This window comes from Rhipicephalus sanguineus, chromosome 2, assembly GCF_013339695.2.
Source record: "Rhipicephalus sanguineus isolate Rsan-2018 chromosome 2, BIME_Rsan_1.4, whole genome shotgun sequence".
In the NCBI taxonomy this organism is placed as follows: Eukaryota; Metazoa; Arthropoda; class Arachnida; order Ixodida; family Ixodidae; genus Rhipicephalus; species Rhipicephalus sanguineus.
In genome coordinates, this window is record NC_051177.1 from 224,740,830 (window position 1) to 224,763,133 (window position 22,304).

The 22,304-nt window shown below is 45.7% G+C and overlaps 1 protein-coding gene across 1 annotated transcript; it reads left to right on the forward strand.

Moving 5' to 3' along the window:
- The first annotated feature begins 10,497 nt into the window (after nucleotides 1-10,497).
- Nucleotides 10,498-21,877, forward strand: LOC125757313 (uncharacterized). Its single transcript, XM_049412777.1, has 3 exons — nucleotides 10,498-10,820; nucleotides 10,889-11,073; nucleotides 21,529-21,877. Exons 1-3 carry the CDS (start codon nucleotides 10,805-10,807, stop codon nucleotides 21,787-21,789), a joined length of 462 nt encoding a protein of 153 aa, XP_049268734.1. The 5' UTR covers nucleotides 10,498-10,804; the 3' UTR covers nucleotides 21,790-21,877.
- The last annotated feature ends 427 nt before the right edge of the window (nucleotides 21,878-22,304 follow it).

The window sequence follows — 22,304 nt, forward strand, 5'->3', positions numbered from 1 at the left end:
CTCCATCGCAGTGACCGCGTGAAACGGGCGCTCTGTTTTTGAAAAGAGACAGCGACTGTAAACTATCTTGTGCTTTCTGTTCATCGAAAATTATTAGTTTGACAGTAAAGGACACATTTCGTTTCGAAAGTACTAACAGAAATGTCCTGGAGGGCTTCCGCGAGGTGTTTTTGTAGAGCGCCGACAGCAAATCTTATGTGGAGCGCGCGGCGGTATGCCGGCGGCGTTGGCCAACGTCATAGAGTTAATACACTGACTCTAGAGGAAAAGCTCCCCATTGGCCGCGAGATCGAGCAGAGTCGCCGCCTGGCGGTTTCTGGCTGAACCGCGCCTAGTGTGGATTGCTCCATGCGTCGTCTGCTAGCCACGTTGTGTTTGCATGTGCGCGTACGTCGTGCACGTCCTAAAATGCGGTTTGTTCCGCTGCGTTAGTGCAACTTCATCCGCACGTACGTGTGCCTAACACGATGTAAAGAAGCATTTGGCCTTGACCGGCTGTATATGTACTGTAATAAGATCATTGAGCGCACTTGTCGAGAGGGCTGTGTGTGGTCGTCGTACCCTCCGTTCACGAGAGTCATATCAGTGTAAGTGCCGCTCTGTGGTTCAAGTGCATTGCAAAGTGCATTTGGCGTTGTGCTAAAGATTAGAAGTATTAAATCTCATGAGAATATAGCCTTTCAGTGGCTCGGTGGTAAAAAAAAAAAAAAAAAAAAAAAGGCTCTCGCACTTGCGCGTTGTGGTTAGGTGTATAACTTCGGGACTGTCATTTATAGGTTAAGCGACGAGCTTTTGTGTACGGTCCTGGCCCCACTACAGAGAAATATTTCTGTCAAGTCACGCCTGACACTTCGGTACTTAAAATGTCCCCTAAAAACAACAGAAAATGGAATGACACGGAAGTAGTAAAACTGAGTTGCCTTGCGCAGTTTAACTTGGGGCGAAATTTATACCAAAACACCCGAGTAATTACGCGTTAAACAGCCCTGAAGCGTTAAAGGTACGCGTTAAAGGTACGCGTCAAAGAGTTCTGACGGTCAAAATTAATCCAAACGGCGTACTTCACATTTATGTCGTAGTTATTTCACGCGAAGCCACATTTTTTTTCCTTTACATTACCTTGAACGTTTGTGTTGCGTTGTTATAGATTGACGGAAGGCAGCGGGCATTATTCGCATGAAAAAACCTACTTTGGTTCCGTGAAATAACCGGGCTTTTGTTCCACTACTGTCCCGCAAGTAATCAATCGAAGAAATTTCCATGCTGTACCTATACCTTTGTGTATTGTTACTGAAATAAAAACGAGCATGTGCATGTTAAACGTCTCCGTAGCGCTAAAGCGCTGTCAGCCACGTAGCTTTCCTGAGTAAACCTATCAACTGTCCTACATTTCATGGAGAACTGAATAAGAAATGCGGATGAATATTTGAGCACGCAGTGCACAAAGTGCTATTTGAACTCATCGTGCAGGAATACGGGCTTTCTTTTTGTTGGGGGCAGTGCTGGGCAGTATCGAAGATACATGTATCTTAGATACTATCTTCGATAAACCTTGGGTATCTTGTATCTGTATCGCGATACGTTTCGCAAGATGAGTATCTGTATCTGTATTTCCGATACATTCAATAATGTATCGTGTATCTTAAGATACAAGATACTCCTATAGGACCACCACCCTACGAAACAACAATCGCTGGCTCAACTCCGCTTTTCAAACTGGTACTGGTGCCACTGAACCGTCTGAATAAAGCTAAGGGCAGAGACATATTTTTATCTTTCTCGAAGAGTCCACCAGTGAGGGCAGGCGATGAGGAGTGCGCGTCCGTTTTGGTTGAGCAGAGCAACATGACAGCGCTCGCGCAGTCTCGACAGAGCAAGCGCGCGAACGTCTATGCTTTGCTCACGTGCCTTTGGTTTTCTTGAGTTTTTTTTTTTTTCCTTTTACTTCTGCCAGTGCCATGACACTTACCCTTATCCACTGTCCAGCGCCGCGTACCATAATGCGTGCGGCGATTATTGCGCAAATTCTGATGCCGCTCTCCTGCGCGGTGCTTCGTTACGAAATCTGAAGCATAGGGTTGCTTTGCGTCTCGTGGCTTTCACACATCAGCGATTTGAAGGATTTTGTGGATGTAAGTTCGACTTACATGCGATTGACTTATGTGCAAATAAGATCCTAACTATAGCACCTCGTGTACCGATGCTAGATCTAATAGAGCAAGCGTTTACCTAACAGAAGATATCTTCGTGTACCCTATCTTTATCTGCCTGCTGTCGACCGAGTCCCGACCGTGGCGGTCGCATTTTCGATTGAGGCGAAAATACTTGAGGCCAGTGTACTTCGATTTAGGTGCACGTTAAAGAACTCCAGGTGGCCGAAATTTCCAGAGCCCTCTACTACGGCGTTCTTCATATTCGTATCGTGGTTTTGGGACGTTACACCCTAACAATTATTATTATTATCTTCCTGCTATCTTCATTCAAAGAGTTTTTGAACTCATAATTTGATTGTTAGCACAAGTGCTTTCTTAGTTGTCCTTCTCTTGCATCCCGTACATTACATATTGGGCTCTGAAATGTTTTTTTTTTTTTTTTCCGGTCTGGTCACAGCAGTATGTCTCTTGTAACGTGCTCCCAAAATAAGCTCTCTGCTGTATTCTCACTTTGAACTGTCTGCTTTATGTCTGCTACTGCTTACACATTTATATATCACTTGAGTTTACTGTTCCGCCAAGGCGATTTCGAAAGCAAATATGTAATTATGTGGGCCGGCACTGAGTATACAGTACCAGACATCCTGCTTACTGCTTAGTGAAACAGTGAAATTGAGTTTGCACTATAGTAATGGAAATAATTAGGAGTCATCTTAAAGTCGTTAGGAAGGGGATTCGAAAAACATTGCTATACCAAACGATCCGTTTTTTTTTTTTTCATAAGCGCCCCAACGAGCCGTTTCACTCAAATTTTCTTAGGCACTAAATCTTTTTATTGTCTTACATTAACAGGTAAGTTGACGATACTTCATGCTTAATTGTCATAGCTATTAGGGGTGCCACCTCTATCGTGTTTCAATACTTATTCACAATGAATGTTTGATACAGAACGGCTTTTCTATTTTATTTACGTATATTTGTTTTTCGTTTTCAGGCCTCCCTAAATTTTTTTACTATTACTAATCGCCAGATAATCGGAGCTATAGGTGGCAATAGCGTGAATTGCAGCGGTGTCCTGCGACGATTTGTGCAACTATACTGCCACGCGTATTCCTTTATTTTGGTGTGATCGGGTTTAAATCGCAAAAGAAATATTAGCAGCGCTCGGCTCAAGCCACGCCGCGATGTTTCGAAATTTTCGCGGTAATTTCAGATTGTCCGTTAAGATTACGCGCAAATCCCAGCCGCGGCGGCCATATTTCGATGGAGGCGAAATGCTAGAGGCCCGTGCATTTAGATTTACGCGCAAGAACTCCAGGTGGTCGAAATTTCCGGAGCCCTCCGCTACGGCGTCCATCTTAATGATATCGTGGTTTGTGATGCGAAACCGCAACAATTATTATTAAAGTTACGCGCAGGACGCGACCATTCTAGTTCATTTGGGAGCTTACGCGAGCACCAGCGGTAACGCTGGAAGGTTCGATCGCTGATGTATAAAAGACTACGCGTTCCGCCGATGACCACAATACCGAAGGCCGGCGACTTGCTGCTATCAGTGTACAGCGTGCTTTGCTTGTACTTTGAGTTACTTGGTTTTATGGGCACAAGCTTGCCCATTAAGCAGTTTAGTCTCTACCAGAGTGACTGTCGCTTTCTTCATCGTCACCACCACGTCATATAATACAATAGGTTCTCTCGTTCTCTCGTTCTCTCGTTGAAGAAAAATTGTTAAAAAGATTGCACGTTAATGAGTATATCGATAACTAACGTTTTACACCAGTAGATAACAGGGGCGTAGCCAGAAATCTTTTTCGGGGGGGGGGGGGGGGGTTAACCATACATTATGTATGTTCGTGCGTGCGTTTGTAGTGTGCGTGTATATATACACAAGCAAAACTGAAAAATTTTGGGGGGGGGAGGGGTTGAACCCCCCAACCACCCCCCCCTTGGCTACGCCCCTGGTAGATAAGTAGAATATGAAAAGTCACTGCAGTTTTATACATATACACAATGCGTCACGAACAATGTCGCTAGCAGCGTTGTTGATGCTGTACACCGGTAATTCCGTGTTGCGTAAGCGGTATTTAACAGACAAGGTAAAACTCCGCACCGGTATTTGCGCCATCGTGCGAAGGCTTCTTATTGAAGTTCTTGTGAATAAATGGCGACCCGCTAGCTGGTCGGCAAGCTGAGCAGCGACTCCCATAAATTACAAAAAATGACAAGCAAGAGCCGCTGTCAGTGAAGACCTGTCCTTTTAAGCAGCCAAAGCAAACACCAATAAGTTCTGTCGGAAGTAAACTAATGCACTTTGAGCAAGAAGGACAAAACTTTTGAGATACTAAGAGATACTTCATTAAGATGAAACAAAATTGGTCACCTTAAAGAAATTTTCAAGAAAACCTTTTCGTGCATAAGCGGTCGCTACTACGTTATGGGGGTCTATAAAAACAAGTTTGCTAATGTATCGAAGTATCTTAAGATACAAATGGCAAGTATCGTATAGGATACAATTATTGCAGTAGTATCTTGTATCTGTATCTCCAATACTTTTTGCCTGAGTATCTTGTATCGTATCGCGATACAATTTCAAAGTATCCTTGCCCAGCCCTGGTTGGGGGGTATCCAGATGAACAAGAAGTAAATACTTAATTCAGTCGCGCTACGGCAGTGCGCAGTAGGTGGAACACAAGCTAGCATGTACAAATGAAACAAGAAAACGTCATTCATTGCGAAAACGCCGACTGTTGCCGAAGGCGAGCAACCCGTTCGTTGGCAGAATGCGCTTCTCTCACAAGTAATTGTTACGTTAGGCGCGCTTCGTGCATTAATTCGGGAATGAAGAGCGCACATATTACCAGAAAGCTGCAGTCAACGCATTTTGTTTGCCGGAAATCGGGTCAAATCGCTCACAACGAAGCGCTGTTGTGTGCGTTTGTATACGCGTCGACAACCGCCTATCCGCACTAGCGCGGCGACGGTGCTGCCACCTGTAGCCCGATCTCGCGGCGAATAGGGTCCATGCATTAAAAACCTATAACCGCATGAGTTCCGCCATGATGGAACAAAACGAACGTTGCGAGACCCTGAGACGCTCGCTATATATATATTTGACGGTAGTAATCAGTTTTAATCTACCAACCTAATTCAGCTACGCGCTGTTGGCGCTATGGCAGGGAATATGATCAGCTGTGTTTTGATGCGTGAAGCCGTGTGTTAGTGTAGCGTTGTCTGTGCTGCTGGCCCGATTGATAAAAGTTAAAATTTCCACCTGTTTGTGCATGGTTTTAGGCACACCCTACAATGATGCATAACGAATAAAGTTTCTCCGTTCGCTGGCAAATGGTCACTCACAGATTCGCAGCTCGAAGCAAAGTGGTCGCACGGTGCTTCGACTTGCAACGACGAGACACCTGTATCCACGTTCTTTTTCAGCTCATTGCTGCCGTACTTCAGCGCGAAGAGCCATAAAGCAGAAAAATGTCGATTGCAGCATGCAGCAGCGGCGAATGTGAGTGAGACGTCACCCGAAAGCTTCAACCAAAACTGAAGATACACGGCAGACGAAGATTTATCGCCGTTAAAAAGACTAAAAAAAACTTCGGTTCCGCCTAAATGGTACACAATTTTCAGTGCTTGTCTCATCTCTTCTTCGATCGCCGTCTGTCCTTGTGTGCACTGAAGTTTACAGCTTGAGAGAAAAAAAAAGAAAAGGCTGTCACATGAAGTCGAGTGGCACGTGGCGACAGAAAACGCGCACAACGGGACACTATGACAACTGCAACTGCGAGATACACGACGTAAGGGAAATTTCAGCGGCTTTAAGGCTTTAACACGACGCGCAAACCGGCGCAATCGGCCGCAAGCGCTGTCTCGAGTGTCGGTGATGATATGGTGGAGCTATCTAGTAAACCAGCCTGCAAACGCTCCTTTTCGCGCACAGTAAATTGCATAAATAGCCATCGTATTCTTTCGTAAATGTATTCAAAATAAACACAAAACAATATCCGCGTGTTTTAAATTGTGAAAAAGATTTTTTAGGATTGATATGGGATGGCAAGAATGAAATGTTCCAAGATGTCAGCGTCCTTGTGGTTAGCGGCACGACCTACTGTACTCCAGACCTGCCCAGATCTTCCCTCTCCAGCGCCCACGTTCTAGTTCATACCTACTGCCGCTAGGGAAGTAACCTACGAGGGTTGTGGCGCTAACCTGTTCGTTGACGTCAGCTTTAACGCTCGTGGTGATGTCTCGCCAGCGCAGAGCGCTCATATCGCGTAATTATTATGCATAAATTTACAATACTTTTTAAATAAAAATAGGGAAAGTGAATTAGAACGTCTTTTTTTTTTGCATTTAAAAGGACACAGCCGTCCTACACCATGCAAGTCTACGGCTTCTCACGTTAGTCAACCAGTGAGCAGTAAATACTTAACCGCACTGAATAGCTTACTTAACCCTCGGTCTAATTTTGCAGAAACAGTCACATAATACCGGCTGTTCGTCACATAATACGGGCGTTTTTACTCCAGCGCCGTCCAAATGGTAACTTAGAAGGGTATTGGCTTGGGCTAGTTGGTATGTCATGACGAATTGTATAGCGCAAACGGGGTACTTGGACAGACAGAGAAAACGAGGACAGGCGCTAACTTCCAACTGATTTTATTAAGCAGAATCGAACATTTATATATGGCACAAAATGCAAAAGATGAACATGTGACAGAGGATGCGCTAAGCGAAAAACGTTAAAGGGGTGGTGCCATCAAATTTCGAGGCTATAACAAGCCTGTTGTGGGTTTTATCTGTATGCAAGGACACTCCACACGAAGGGCCGGACACAGCAAACGTTTAGAATATATTTTAATTCACTTCCAAAGTGTACCTAAAAGCCCATTCTCCCGATCGAAACCCATCGCTAGCGCGCCAAATCTGACGAAAGTTGTAATGACGTCACACCAGATCTGCTGTAGCGACGTGAGTGACTTCCGGACCTGCGCCACCCTCCGCAACGTACGTACCGGCTCCAATAAAACTTCCTCTTGGGCTAGTTGGTGTTGTATCCCAGACGTCATATTTTTTAGCGCAAACAGGAAGAAAAAATTACACCATCTCCCGCTAAAGGGGACCATGAGGCGATGCGAAGCCGGAGCACTTGCACGATCGCGTTCCGTTGGCGTTCGTTGGGCATGCTACCGACCTCGCGTCGTGGAACGCGAAGAGGGACGCTACACGCGTCGTATCTTCCATCTAGCCTGGCCGTTAATTCTCACAGGGCGAGCGGGGAACGCGGCCTACAGGCGGGCGAGAGGGGGGCAGCGTAGGAGAGGAGAGAGAAGGGGAGGGGACGCGCATGCGCTCGAGCTCATCGCGGCGTTGAGCAGGAGAGAATTTCGGCATGTCTAGCCCGCGTTTCAGAGGAAGAGTGGAAAGGGGGAGGGGAGAGGGGGAAAGTGGAGAGGAGACGGGGAGAGGGGAAGGGGAGAGGGGAATGGGAGAGGGGAAGTGGAGAGGAGGTGTGGAGAGGGGAGGGGAGGTGTGTGGAGAGGGTATGCGCATGCGCAGTAAGGGTGGTCAGAACGCACACCACCACCACCACCACCACCACAACCACCGGATTGAGCTCCGCCTTAAGATACTTCGCATCTAAAAGAACGAACTGGCTGAGAAGAGAAGAAGACAGTGCACAGGGAAGAAGACAGTGCCCTGTGCACTGTCTTCTTCTCTTCTCAGCCAGTTCGTTCTTTTTCTTCCTGTTTGCGCTAAAAAATATGACGTCTGGGATACGTACCGGCTGTAGTGCACTAGAATATATTCTAGTTCACTGTAGCACCGGCAAAGCATCGGTTGCTACATCACTCGCCGAGTTTCGATCGCTTCCTGGCTAAGTGCGTCACAGCCTTGTGTGGTCACGTGACCAAGCCTCCTACGCTTCTACGTCACTGCCCAACCTCGGCGCCCAGAAACCGAAACCGAAAGTTGTCCACATCAAAAGGCGATATTAAATTATTTAGGGAGAATACATGAATTTTGGTGTGTGCATCATGCTTCCTGGAGCTCCAGGAAACGCTTACAGCAAAGAACGCGCAAGCCACAAATTTGGTGGCACCACCCCTTTAAAGGGACCGACAACTGATTTTTCTCGACCCAGTTTTTTACGGCGCGACAGGAAGCTCACCCTTCGTGGCGTTTGTAGCTGCAGTGGTTTATCCGAAAAGCACGTAGTGACTTTACAAGCAGTATTTTTAGATCTGAAAGGCTCCAAACATGCATGGAGGCTTGCTCCAGCAACGCTGAGAATTGGTAGCGATGCCGCTAGCCCTTGTGAAACCTGTCGTTGTTCTGCTTTCGCAGGAGTTACTGTAACTATGCTTAACCACCTTTATTTTGAGCTTTCCAACCATTTTTGAAAATAGCAAGCTGTTACAATGAGATGTGTGGCTTTATACACTTTCCCGATATTTGTACAGCGTTGTGTGCGCCCGCGCCCAAGGTTGCCTGCGCCTGTGTCATGGATGGCTTGTCCCGGCGTCGTTACTCTTTCGATACACGAGCCAAGGCAAGTAATCGAAAACGTAGCTGTGCATATGCACGGCCGCACCGAGTAGCAGCGCGCGTCATTTCTGAGACGAAGTGTAGGTAGCAAAACTATGTCGCTCCAAAATCTTAGCGACCTGGAAACAGCGTGCACGGTTGCATGAGCACGCTGAAAAGTTGCTCAAGACGCGCTGACGAGCATGGGATCATTACGTCACGCGAAGGCAGCGCCACTTTAATGCATACTACTAACGCAGGCCTATGTGTACATTATTATGGAGTAATACCTTTTAATATCAAGAAACGAACAATATTTCAATACTTACAAAAAAATAGTCGACCGCGTACAGCATTCAACGGTCACGTGGCCGTCTTCATCGGATCATTCATGTTTTTGCCGCCAGAGGCGCCACAGGTCATTTCTCGCGACTTTCAATTAAGAAATAAAAATATAAATCCATCTCTCACGAAAAAAACAGGGTTGGTTTGAGTCAGTGCAACGGACAATCTTTACATCAGTTGAGCCAACTCATTTCATATTCTGGGCAGTTGTCGGTCCCTTTAAGGTAGGCGCTGCGCAATCAATAACAAACAAAACAAAGCAAACAAAAGCATGAAATAATGCAAAACCGGTCAGTGGAAGTTAGCGCCTGTCCTCGTTTTCTCTGTCTGTCCAAGTACCCCGTTTGCGCTATACAATTCGTCCAAAATGGTCGCAGAGTAGCAGACGATGGATGGATGGATGCTATGAGCGTCCCCTTTATAACGGGGCGGTGACATGTGACATCTGTGGTCGCGCTTTATCTCGGTGCATACTCGGGGCCCAACAATCTTCGGGCGCTGGTTCACAGCAGTGTTTCAACTACGCGCCGGAGCTATGGGAGTTCTTGAACGAGTGGTGCGGTGCGGCAGTGACGACTGCACAGCGGGAACAAATTTTCATATATAAATCCAATCACCGAGGGTATCGCGGGCCGAAGTCGGAATGTATTACATCGCCTGCGGCATACGCGACCGAACTAGGCAAGGAAAGTCGACCCATGCCTTCGTTTCAGAAACGAAGTTGTGAAGAGCTTGACAGTTTCCTCGTGTTTTTTTTTTTTTTTTACGTGTGCAAATTACATGATCACCTTTGAAATAAACATGCGCTCGCTTTTGTACCAGGATATCGGTGAAAGTTTTAACGAAAGGCCTACTGTACCGATGTTAGCGTTAGTTTTATCCACTCCACCCTAGCCACCTTTGTCGCGTTTTAGATATTCGTCCTGTCTAATTATTCGAAACTTCGAATACTATCTATTCGAAAATCGAATTGAATTATTCGGTTAGGTATTATTCGATTCGAATTCGAAACAAGAATGTTCGCACACCCCTAACATTTATGACTTGCGCATCGAAAACAAAGGTCTATTTGTACAAGCAAGCCATTTATTTTGACACACTCTTACAATGCATCCAGGTGCAAAGCAGTGTCTTTGCTGTTTACACATCACTGTGGCATGGTCACATCGGTGCGTACCGATACCGAACAAGTTCAAATCGGCACACCGCAGACGTTGCGAGAACACGTGCAAGCGACGAAACGTGCGGCGCCGGCGGTCGGCGGGTGTTCTCGACAGATCTCGGTACTGACGTGCGCGCCGCCCCGCGGCGGCATGAAATAACTGCACGCCTCCTTTCACGGCGCGAAAGCGTATCCCCGGAGTCGGGGCTCTCCCGGTTTGGCGCGAAACCGGATCTGACGTTCCCATAGGGAGGTACTCCCTGCCCCTAGACAGGTACTGTTGTAGCTAGGGAAAGATCCGACGATTCCTCGGCCTTGTCCCCAGCCTTTACTTGCCTATGTTCTACTCGGTACCCTCACCGCAGTCGCCGGCCTTGTTTGAGTTATGCCTTCTTTGCGCGGTGTGGTGATAGACGACAGCCAGGTTAAATTCATGTGCAGGAGTCGCCTTCACTTGAAAACATCCGTCGAGACCTGCACATTTAGTTTTGGTGGTTTTGACGCTGTGCGAATGGCTGAGGCCGTCTCTGCGATGCACTTTCAGCGCGTAGACTGTCGTTTTGTACGTTGGTGGTAACGACGTTTGCAGTGCCAACGCGGACCCTCAAGATATATGCGACAATATAGGGGTACGTATTCTGAAATTGTGAGATGCTTGCCATCAGTCACTGAAGGTTGTATTTTCTTTATATTTTAGAAGTTAGTTCTGCAACTGCAGCACGATGTGGCCCCCGTGGTGTATACGTCTTCAAAGTGCTGCCACGTTGCTGCAGCTCTGAAGACGCCGATGCGGAGCGCCAGATCAAGAAAACGCGCTTGCTGAACCGCAAGCTGACGGCTACGCTGAAACGCCTGCCGTGTGTTCGAATCTTGAACGCCGAGGTAAGTTTACGCTGACATACTGGTGCGCGCCGCTGAGGGAAATGCCGTACCGTCGTGGTCGGCACGCAGCTTTTTTTTAAGAACTTTTTAGCCGCGCTAGTTGCTCATTGCTTGCGGTAAAGTGATGCGGTAGAGGTCTTGCGGGTTAAAATACTGACATGCCGACCACGACGATATGGCATATCCGTATTGCTGCACGGTAAACCTGCACTGCCAACAGACCCGATTAAAGCGGTATGTAGATGCGTACCGTCCGCACCGCATTCTAACGAATTTTAAAACTTAGTTGTAAGTGCTCCTAGCAATTTTCTCCCGTGTATATGCGTTCATCTGAAATACCTGACTGTTGTTATTGACAAGGCGTTCACACGATGTTGAGATACAGGGAAAATACCGAAATGAAGGTGACAATGCACGTTAAGCACGTGCACACCTTTTACGTGCACACCTTTTAGTGATCTTGCATGTGGCCATTATACACAGTGGAAAACAAGGCCTTGAAATTTAATGCCCTTTCTTTAAGACGGTGACATACATGGACAGTGAGGATGCTTTTCAGTATTTAGGTTTAGCGGAGTGAGGCAACGTGGTGCCATTTTTAGTAGAGGCATTTGAGAATACATGGCTTGCATGTGCCGTCACATGAGCTGGCTCGTATGTTAGAGACAATTTTGATAAACCATTCCAATGTCCGTGGAATGGTTCATCAACAATGGCAGTGGTAGTGACACAAGCATCCTAGCCTTTCTCACCGAAGGCCACTAATAGAGTAAGAGAGTGTTTTCAAGGCATGGGAAAAGAAATGTTTGACTGAAACATCAGTATGTAGTGATACCAAATTCAGAAAACCGCCAGTGTCCGCATCTTCTCAGTGACAACCAACTCACTATGACGTTGTTAGGTAACTTTTGTTACCCTTGAATAAATGAAAGCCCACAAGTCACTGCTATCTCGATCTGTTTCAGTGGACGAATGAAAACCTGTCGACGAAATGGGTTCATGTATGTGAGGTACCTTTTGAAAAGGCAACAATTAAAATTAACGTTTCAGAACCACTATGGGCCCCCTGTTCACAATAAAGAATGCGAAGAGGGTGATTATTTATGGCCTAGGTGCCAGTGGGTGCTGGTGTATATCCTGGGTAGGTCAACACATGTACAGCTAAAGTAAGTTGCACACATACCACATTTGAGATCAGATGTATAAAGATTTTCTTCATTGCGATTAGAGCAGTGGTGTCCAAATTAATCGCTTGGTTAGTAATGAATAATTATCCACCAGTGTTTGAGCATGTCTTGCCTTTCTCAAGGCACTTTTTATGGTGTTTTGTTGTTTGTTTGAACTTTTCGTTCCACTAATGTAGGATGTGTCACAGTTCACGCATTTTGTGGGTAACCTCCTGGAAACTATTTGTCGAAAGAGCGCTTTGATTCTTTGGGAGGACAAACGGGAACAGCAAAAGTATGTGGGCATCCCATGGTGCAGGGAATAAGTGAGTCACTTGCAAGATTTTTTTACACTAATTGTGTGAGAATTTCCCAGATGCCAAAAAACTAGGTAACATGACAGCTCACACATGTTAAAGACCTCTTGGAGCAATAAAAGTTACCAGGGGTAATCTACAAAATTCCACGCATGAACTTTGATACGACTTATATCAGTGAGACTAGAAATCTCAAACGAAGTTCATCGTCAACAAACAGTGCAGCAGTGTACAATAGACAAAGGGAACGGTTGTCTTTGTTCCCTTCTTTGTCTGTTGTCCACTCTTACCCTTTTTGTTGAAGATGGATTAGCAACTAGCCCAATCTCAAAGCTTGCCTCAGACGAAGGATTCAACACCAATAGTCACACTCGTTCGGAGCTTTGGCAATTTTAGAGCCCTGTAAAAGCCTTTTATTCATCAATAGAGAGCCATTGGGTGTTTCCCAATATGCCTTACACGTTTGCCATTGAAAGTTCTGTCTACGTTAATGCAACAGCTTAAACATAATAATTCTAAGTTAGAAACACAGAGAACTAACTGGCTAGAACGTGCTATCATATCCTAGTGGAAATGGAAGGACCGTAAATTATAGTGATAGAATCTAGCACACTTGCAGTTTCAACAGGATTTGCATTTTTAAAATGTGTTTCAATGTTGCAAAAACCGGTTTGTTGTGCAGCCTGGTGGACAGGCCTTCATACTGTGCAAAGGAGCCATTCGGATTGCTGTACAGTCTTCTGTTCTTTACATGCACCATAATTCGTGCTTGATATTACAATCTATATTATTAGGCATCCCCACTTTATTCAAGGCAAAAGGAGTGATTGCTGAGAGGCGGCTTTGCCGTCACTGTGACTAAGGGAACTGGCAACCTGTGTCAAGCCGTGGTGCTTATGCGCAGTGCATATACATGCTGAGTGCACAAACACGAACCACAGCAACAGGGGCTTTATAAGCACAATGTTGCTTTCTTATAGATAAGGCCTTGCTCGTTTGCTGGCGTATTATTGCTATTGTGCTAAACTACCACTGTTTACAATGTGTTGTGTGTATGACTGAATTGGTGCATAAAATTGTGATAAAAATTTCGAGCCATTACATTTTGTGAAGGCAGGTTACCAGTGAAGCTGTCTAGCACATAACACACAAATATGAACAAATGTATGAACTCGTTTCTTGTTATGATTGGTGGTAAATGTGATGAAAGGTACACACACACACATTTGTTGTCTTGATCGGTGGCTCATTATTTTTTGGTCATGGTGATGACGATGGCCTTATTGTTGCTATGATGCGCAGTGATCAGCTTGGTTACAACCTTGCACATGTTCTTAGCCAGAGTCTCATCTATGCCTGTCTGGTGGTGAGGTTTGTACAAATTGTGTCGCACAGGAAGCCAAAGCATTCTAACACAAATTGCATAACTACGGTGGTTTGTTTTTGTGCTTTATATTTTTTCAAATTAGAGGGTAAAAATTGGGTGCTATTTTTCAAGCTGGTAATTTGAGAGAAATCACATTTTTCGTGGAACCATCATTGAACTGCATGTTTTTGGGGGGGGTTTAGTTTAGAAATGCTCCATGAAATACATTTACACAAATTGATAAGTCAAAAGGACAGTAAAGAGCCTTGATAACATCTAGGAAAAGACACATTTAATTCACAAAAAGCTGATCACCGATTTTTTACGCGTCCTTGTTAACGTACATTGCCATTTGCATGTGCAGCATGTTGGTCTTCATTCGAGAGCTGTCTCACCTTTGGATGTACCGAGGCATCCACTTCCACCTTGAGCACCGCACCGTGCAGCCAACGCTCCGCGGAGCGTCTCTCGCGGGCGGCTGGGGCACGCAAGCGCAGTGACAACTGTAGGTGGTGCCTTCGCCGCGTCGTCTGCTAAAGCGCAGCGGCTCCGCCCAATCGCGCTTGCTCTTCGATGAAGGTAACTTAATCTCATGGAAATCGAGAAGCGCAGCGACTGCGCCTCGTTCCGCACTGCTTTTTTACCTACTGTTTTCTTTTTCTGCATGCGATCTTAAAAGTAATAAACCTTGGCCCGTGCACGAGTAAGATCGCCAAGCCGGGCTGGCACTCCCGCAACTAAGCTTCTCAGATGCTTTGTGCCGTACAGTTAGAATATTCCCGCTACTCACACGGTTGTTTTCATCAGCTGAAAGTTTGGCGACACAAAGTCGACAATAAAAAAATATAAGTTTGCGCTGTGAATTGAAGGCTCACGGAAAACTTTCTGCTTCGTGCTAAAGTTTTGAGCCAAGAAATATATAAAGCGATACGTGGTGCTTTGGGTCACCTAGCGATAAAAAGGGAGTCAAGCATTATTCAGCGCCTGCTTACAGAAGTAATCATTTGTCAGCGGCGCTTCTTTGGTGAACTGATCGCGTGATATGAGTTCAGCTGAAAACTCTATTAGAATGCTTCTTCATTTTTCTGCATGAATGGTACGAATAAGCATGGTTGCAAATGAGTAGCAAATTAGGGCGGCGTATTGGCGAGTTAAATTCGCTAGCGCATGAAGGCAGCAGTGCTGATAACACCTGAATGTAATGTAACTTCTCTGAAATTGGCAAATTGCTCACATCCTTTTGTTTTCAGGCGAGTAACAATCCAAACTTTCGCACATTTAAAGCTGTTATGTCAGACCTTACCATGCATTTATCGCCAATTTTGCGGCGCCTAGCTTTGAAGCTGATCAAAAACATTTGCGTGAGCAGCGGGAACATTCTGGCTACTGGGCTCAAAGGAGCTGAGTTGCTTAGTTGTAGGAGTTCAAGCGCGGCTGTGAAAGTTTACTCATGCACGGACCGAGGTTTATTGGTTGTGAGATCGCATCCAGAAATGAAAGAAAACACTAGCAGCAAAAGCTAGACGGAACAAGGTGCAGTCGCTTCGCTTCTTCTGAACCGTGCCGGATGCTGGATTTGCATGCGCATAGCAAGAGCGAAGTTAGCTTCACCGCAAAGCAAGTACAATTCGGCAGAGCTGCCGCGCTTTAGCAGACGACGCGGCGAAGGCTCCGCCTAGAGCTGTCACTGCGCATACGCGCTAGTTACCCAAGCAACCAAGAGAGGCGCTCCGCGGTGTGCTGGCCGCACGGTGCGGTGTTCAAGGTGGAAGTGGACGACTCTGTACCTCAGCTGAAAGAACCCTCTCAACATCACAGCTTTCATTAGGTATAGTCGGGTACAACTTTAGAAGGCAGCGGCATTTTCCCCTCAAAGGCGGATGCATACGAGCCTCCACCAATAGGCGCGCACTTCAGGTGACGTCATGAGCCGGACGGCCGGTGACCCCGCCGACGGAGAACATGCCTAACATGCCTAGCGGGACTATTTCTTTAGTCGCGGAGGCAATTGGCTGCTGCGCTTCGGTCATCTGGGCGGGGCCTCTCCTGTCTTTTTAAAGTTGTACCCGACTATAGGCACAGCAATGTCATTGCAGCATTTGCTGGCCTCGGGTAGTGAGCAGCAGAGTCATGCCAATATTCAGTGAGTTCAGCAGCTGGTTAGTGTGGATTGCTTCCAGCAAGTACTGGTTGCACTTGTGAAGTGAATTCATGTTTTTAGTCTCTAAAATGAAGGTAGGTCAGTTGTTATGAAATGACTGTCTCAGCAGACAAGAGTCTCTTGCAATGGATTCAATACTGCTTGCAATTTCCATAACGTTAGGTGGTTTTCACCTTTGTTTGAGACGTTCCGTTTAACAGTGCAGTACCATTCTGTGAAGAGTTTTGTGCAAAACTCCACGCAACATCTTTTCACTAATGTGGTGCTGCTGTTGGGTTACGTAGACAAAACGGGTTTTACCAGTCATTGTTGAAAGCTCGCCGACCATCTGCGGATGATGGAGGATTTTAGCAAGTTTTGAAGGCGTCCGGACGGTTGCTTGCATCTGTGTGCGAGAGCAGACAATGCAGCACTGCATGTGTCACAACTTTGTGGGTGCACTTGTTCTAGCTTCCTACACGGTGATGTCGGTGTCCAACTTGTCGCCCAGAAACCGAAACCGAAAGTCGTTCATACAAATAAGGCGATGTGAAATAGTTTCGAGAGAATACATGAATTTGGGAGTGTGTCTCATGCTTCCTAGATCAATAAGAAATGTTTGCAACAAAGAATGCACAAGCCACAAATTTGATGGCACCACCCCTTTAAGTGGTTGTGTGTGAACTTGACGTCAATTTGGACACTTTGGTGGCTTTGTAACTCCTATCTAACAAAAATAATGCAACATGTTTTTAGAGATTAAGTTAGAGCACATGCTTGGCTTTAATTCTGGGGAGTTTAAAGAAAATTGAAGATGGCCTTTTTTTTAAACTGAATTTCGAAGTATTTTATTTTTAGAGACGTTTCTTACCATATGCATTTATGGTTTGCGTCTGACATCATCCTCGGCAATCATACTTAGCACAATGGTTAACCTAATGCGTGGCAAATCTCTGGAAAATTTGGGAAATTTCGAGTATTATAGACGCGGAGTGAAAAAATCTGAAATTAGAGCATTATTGAGCAATGGGTGCCGTATTTGCAATTTCTTTTGCATAAGTTATGGGCAACAGAACTGCAACATAACATTTTATAAATGCACGTTACTCACAGTAAGCCAAGAAAAATTGACTCGCAGCTGCAATAATTTCTTTGTAGGGTCTCGTTAAAATCGTATTTTCGGGAAAGTCGCGAAAAGCAGTTCTGCTGAGTGAAGACTTCCATCCAAATTTTTTTGACCTAGGCAAATTTTTTTTTTCCGCAAAACTAACATTGGTTTCGTGGCCCTAGGGACTCGTACAGCAAAATATTTTTTTTTTCAGCAAAATTAAAGGGGTCCACAGACATGCACCGATGTTATCTGAATACACTCTATCTGCTACAAAGTAGTAATCTTCATGTTTGCTCATGGAATCTTTATGAAATCGGAAAAATGTGGAACTAGCTGTACATTTGGTAATTTGCCCTACCTGCACGCTGTGGCACATAGGCTATACATAGGCGCCCCACTGATGCTTTTTTTAGTGTGAGCAATGGGGCCATAGTGGTCCCGAAGCATCAATTTTATGTACTTTTAAAAAATTTGAGGCGCGTTCTAATATGTTAATCTGGTACCTTCCCCATCTGACAAGTTTTTATCAGACTTTTGACTATGTAGTGAAGTGTACATCACAGGCTTGCTGTGTCAAAATTCTATTATCCGCACCAGGCTCTCTCCTCTAACACTGTTGTCTTTCACATATGAACATTGGATGCTTGCACGTGTTCTCCATGTATGGCAGGCTGAAATATTCATATTTATTTTCGTTGGCTGCTGCTTCCTTGCGTTAGTGTCAAAGCAGTTGGGGCATTATACAAATGTGCAGGCAACCATTAATTGAATCTGAAATGTATGTGCCGTATTTACTCGAATCTAAGCTGATGTTTTTTTATAAAAAACAATGCGCGAAAGTGGGGGGTTGGCTTAGATTCGAGTACCATGATTAAGTTTTTTCTTTTCTGGCCTTGCGAATTTCGAGTGTCGGCCTACAATCGAGAGCGGCCTAGGTTCGAGTAAGTACGGTACATATTCTAGTACTGTCACTATAGATTCAGTGGTGGTTGGTCAGCTTTCAGTAGTGATTCATCGCAATGGTGGATGCAGGGTGTCGGAACGAAATGTTTTTCGTTTCGGTTTTAGTTTCGTTCCACCGAAAAAAGTTCCGTTTCTGTTCCGGAACTAAAAAAATAATGTTTTGTAACTGTTCTTATTTTTATGCGAAAATTTGAAGGTAAAGTAACGATAAAAACATAGGATTTGTGGTAAACTTGCGCTCCTCTTAGGAACGTGGGACGGGTAAAACACGTTCTTCCCGCATTCTTCAGAGGAGTGCAAGTAACTGTACGACGAATTGCTACAGACTAGCGCGAGCTATGTGGGGTGTCGTGGCTGTGGCTGGCCCAGAAACCCGTCAGGGAGGAGACCAAGACAAACCAGCAACCATCTTTACTCTGCCGAGTCTCGGCCACAACTGCGAGCTGCGAGCGTGCCATCGTTCGTTTTCTTCTTCTACGGACGACGCGCTTGCAGCCGCCGCTTTTATACTTGTCTATACGCTTCTATACACTTATAGGAAGGAAGAACCAGAGGTCAGCAACAGGAAAGAGCAGGCAACCACAAACGGTGGCAGCAAGGCGGCTGCCACGACGACTGCTAACCCGAAAATGGATGCGGTGCCCCGGAGCCCCCAGTTGCCATGGACAACACCGGGACCTTGGTTACGTGGTGGACGAACCGTGCCGACGTGTGGTCGTGCACGCCACGTGCTGTCCGCTGTGGCCAAGGATAGCGGCTACTGCGCCCTCCTCCCCAGTTTCACTGGAGGGGAGGGGGCAGTATTGGCCGCGAGATCGAGCGGAGTCGCCGCCTGGCGGCTTCTGGCTGAACCGCGCCTAGTGTGGATTGCTCCATGCGTCGTCTGCTAGCCACGTTGTGTTTGCATGCGCGCGTACGTCATGCAGGTGCTCAAAAGGCGGTTTGTTCCGTTGCGTTAGTGCTACTTTAACCGCTCGCACGGATACCTAACACGATGTAAAGAAGCATTTGGCCTTTACCGGCTGTATATGTACTGTAATAAGATCAGTGAGTGCACTTGTCGAGAGTGCTGTGTGTGGTCGTCGTATCCTCCGTTCACGAAAGTCATATCAGTGTAGGTGCCGCTCCGTGGCCCAAGCGCATTGCCTAGTGCACTTGGCGTTTCCCTAAAGATGAGAAGTATTAAATCTCATGTGAATATAGCCTTTTAGCCGCTCGGTGGTAAAAAAAGGCTCTCATGCAATTGCGCGTTGTGGTTAGGTGTGTAACTTCGGCACTGTCGTTTATAGGTTACGCGACGAGTTTTAGTTGTGTACTGTCCTGGTCCCACTACAGAGAAATATTTCTGTCAAGTCACGTCTGATACTTTGGTACTTAATTTGTCCCCTAAAAAGAACAGAAAATGTAGTGACGCGGAAACCACAAAACTCAGTTGCCTTGCGCAATTTTAACTTGTGGCGACATTTATACAAAAACACCCGTGTACTTAAATTAAGGTACGCGTTAAAGAGCCTGATGGTCAAAATTAATCCAAACGGCGTACTTTAGATTCATGTCGTAGTAATTTCACGCGAAGCCGCATCTTTTTTTTCTTCACATTATCTTGAGCGTTTGTGTTGCGTTCTTATAGATTGACGGACGACAGCGGACATTATTCGCATGAAAAAACGTACTTTAGTCCCGTGAAATAACCGGGTCTTTATTCCATTACTGTCATACAAGTAATCAATCGAATAAAGTTCTGTGCTGTACAGTTACCTTTGCGTACCGTTACTGGAATAAAAACAAGCGTGTGCGTGTTAAACGTCTCCGTAGCGCTAAAGCGCTGTCAGCCACGTAGCTTTTCTGAGTAAACCTATCAACTGTCCTACATTTCATGGAGAACTGAATAAGAAATGCCGATGAATATTTGAGCACGCAGGGCACAAACTACTATTTGAACTCATCGTGAAGGAATACGGGCTTTCTTTTTGTTGGGGATATACAGATGAACAAGAAGTAAATACTTAATTCAGTCGCGCTACATCAGTGCGTAGTAGCTGGAACACAAGCTAAACATGTACAAATAAAGCAAGAAAACGACATCCATTGCAAAAACGTCGACTGTTGCCAAAGGCGAGCAGCCCGTTCGTTGACAGAATGCGCTTCTCTCACAAGTGATAGTAACGTTCGGCGCGCTTCGTGCATTAATTCGGGAATGAAGAGCGCACATATTACCAGAAAGCTGCAGTCAACGCATTTTGTTTGCCGGAAATCGGGTGAGATCGCTCACAACGAAGCGCTGTTGTGTGCGTCTGTGTACGCGCAGACAACCGCCTATCCACACTTGCGCGGCGACGGTGCTGCCACCTGTAGCCCGATCTCGCGGCGAATAGAAGCGGTGGCTGCGAGCGTGCTGGCCGTAGAAGAAGAGAATGATGAGCGATGGTGCGCTCGCAGCTCGCACTCAGCAGCCACTGGCAGCGGGCAGTTGCGGCCGAGGCTCGGCAGAGTAAAGATGGTTGCTGGTCTGTCTTGGTCTCGTCCCTGAGGGGCTTCTGGGCCAGCCACACAAAACCCCAAAACTAGCACCCTTCCAAGTTACTGTATTTAAATTTCTCAAAAGTGAATTACGAATTTTCTGAGCAGGTTCTATGTTTTGTGTCAAGGGAGTGAGCATTTTCTCAGAAGCAGCCCATCATCGAGGGTGCAAGACCGCTGTTCTGATAAAATAAACTTCAGCACCGAGAATGCCCTCTCCACACTAGTGTGACTGGCACACGAAAGTCCACTTGCATTAATATAAACAGGTCTGGTTGCCACTCTTTTCATTTTTCATAAAATTTGAACATCTTTACTTTGGAATTCTTGCATGAGATAAGCGCTAACACTATACCCTGACATATGTATTATTGCTCACGTTGCGTGACCTCGGTTGTTCCAGGTCACCAAGTTTTCCCGGGAACTGAAAACTGATAAATATTTCGGTTTCACTCTGGAACGAAATAATAGATAACGTTTGTTATTTTCGTTCCGGCCAAAAATATCTTTTCGTTTTTGTTTTTGGTTTTAGTTCCGTTCCGACACACGGGGTGGATGGCTATGTAATTTCAAGCTGTGATATTGGTGCAAGCCACATATACAGGGGCAATGCAAACATTCAAAGGAGCGTGTATTGATTTCAAAAGTTCCGGCTGAGCCCCATCTAGCAGTGAAAAATTTTCACATTGCAGCATACTAGCAACACGTTATGTTGCCAAATTTTTCCATTATCTTATGAAACTGTAGGCTGTGGTCCCATGTTGTTCACTTCCCTTTCTTTTTGTTTAGTGACTTCAGTTGATCTGCAAGTTCTTTCTTGTCTCAATGCATCACATTTTTCCTAATTGCACTAATTTTTTTTGTTCCTACAGCATCGGTTTCTCAATTCCTCGAAAGAGCCACGACGTGCGCTCTTAGCAATTGATGGGTACCATGTGCACAGAGGCCAAGGGATCGATCAGCTGGCCAAAATCGTCAGTTCTCTTGCCCGTGACTTCGGACCTGGAGTGAAGTCACATGGACACAGCGAGCTGGGTATCTGCTACAGGCTGCTGAAGCGCAGCCACTGCAACACAAAAGGCCACGAAGTCCTGCGAGTGCAGCAAATTCCTTCGACTACCTTCCCAACATGAACCAAGACTGCTTTAGATCATCTTAATGTGTAAAGCAGCACACAAAAACAAGACATGAAAGGAGGAATACAATTGAACAGGCCAACCACTGCACTTGCAATTAGCTTATTTTGAAGGGAAAAAAAGGAGGGGGTAATACACATATGCACAAGTGCACAACATTCAAATTTTTTTTAAGCACCGTTATGAGCAAAAGTCATTGTTGCATGTGGTGCACTTGTGGGTATGTACTATATACATATTTTTTAAAAGAATAAACTAGTGGCAAGTGCAACAGTTGTCCTGTTGAATCATATTACTCCTCTTGTGTCTTTTTTTCTGTGCGCTGCTTTACATGTTCAGATGCTCTGTCACCAATTCACCCGACTTTCAACCTTACTGAAACTTGGCAAATGCTGCCTGCCATGAAACGGCCCTTTTCAGGGCCACCCATGTGTTGTCCGGCTGGTTGCGAATGCTCCCAACTGTTACCCAGATAGCCTCCTTGAAACTTGAGAGGAGTTGTACGGCACATG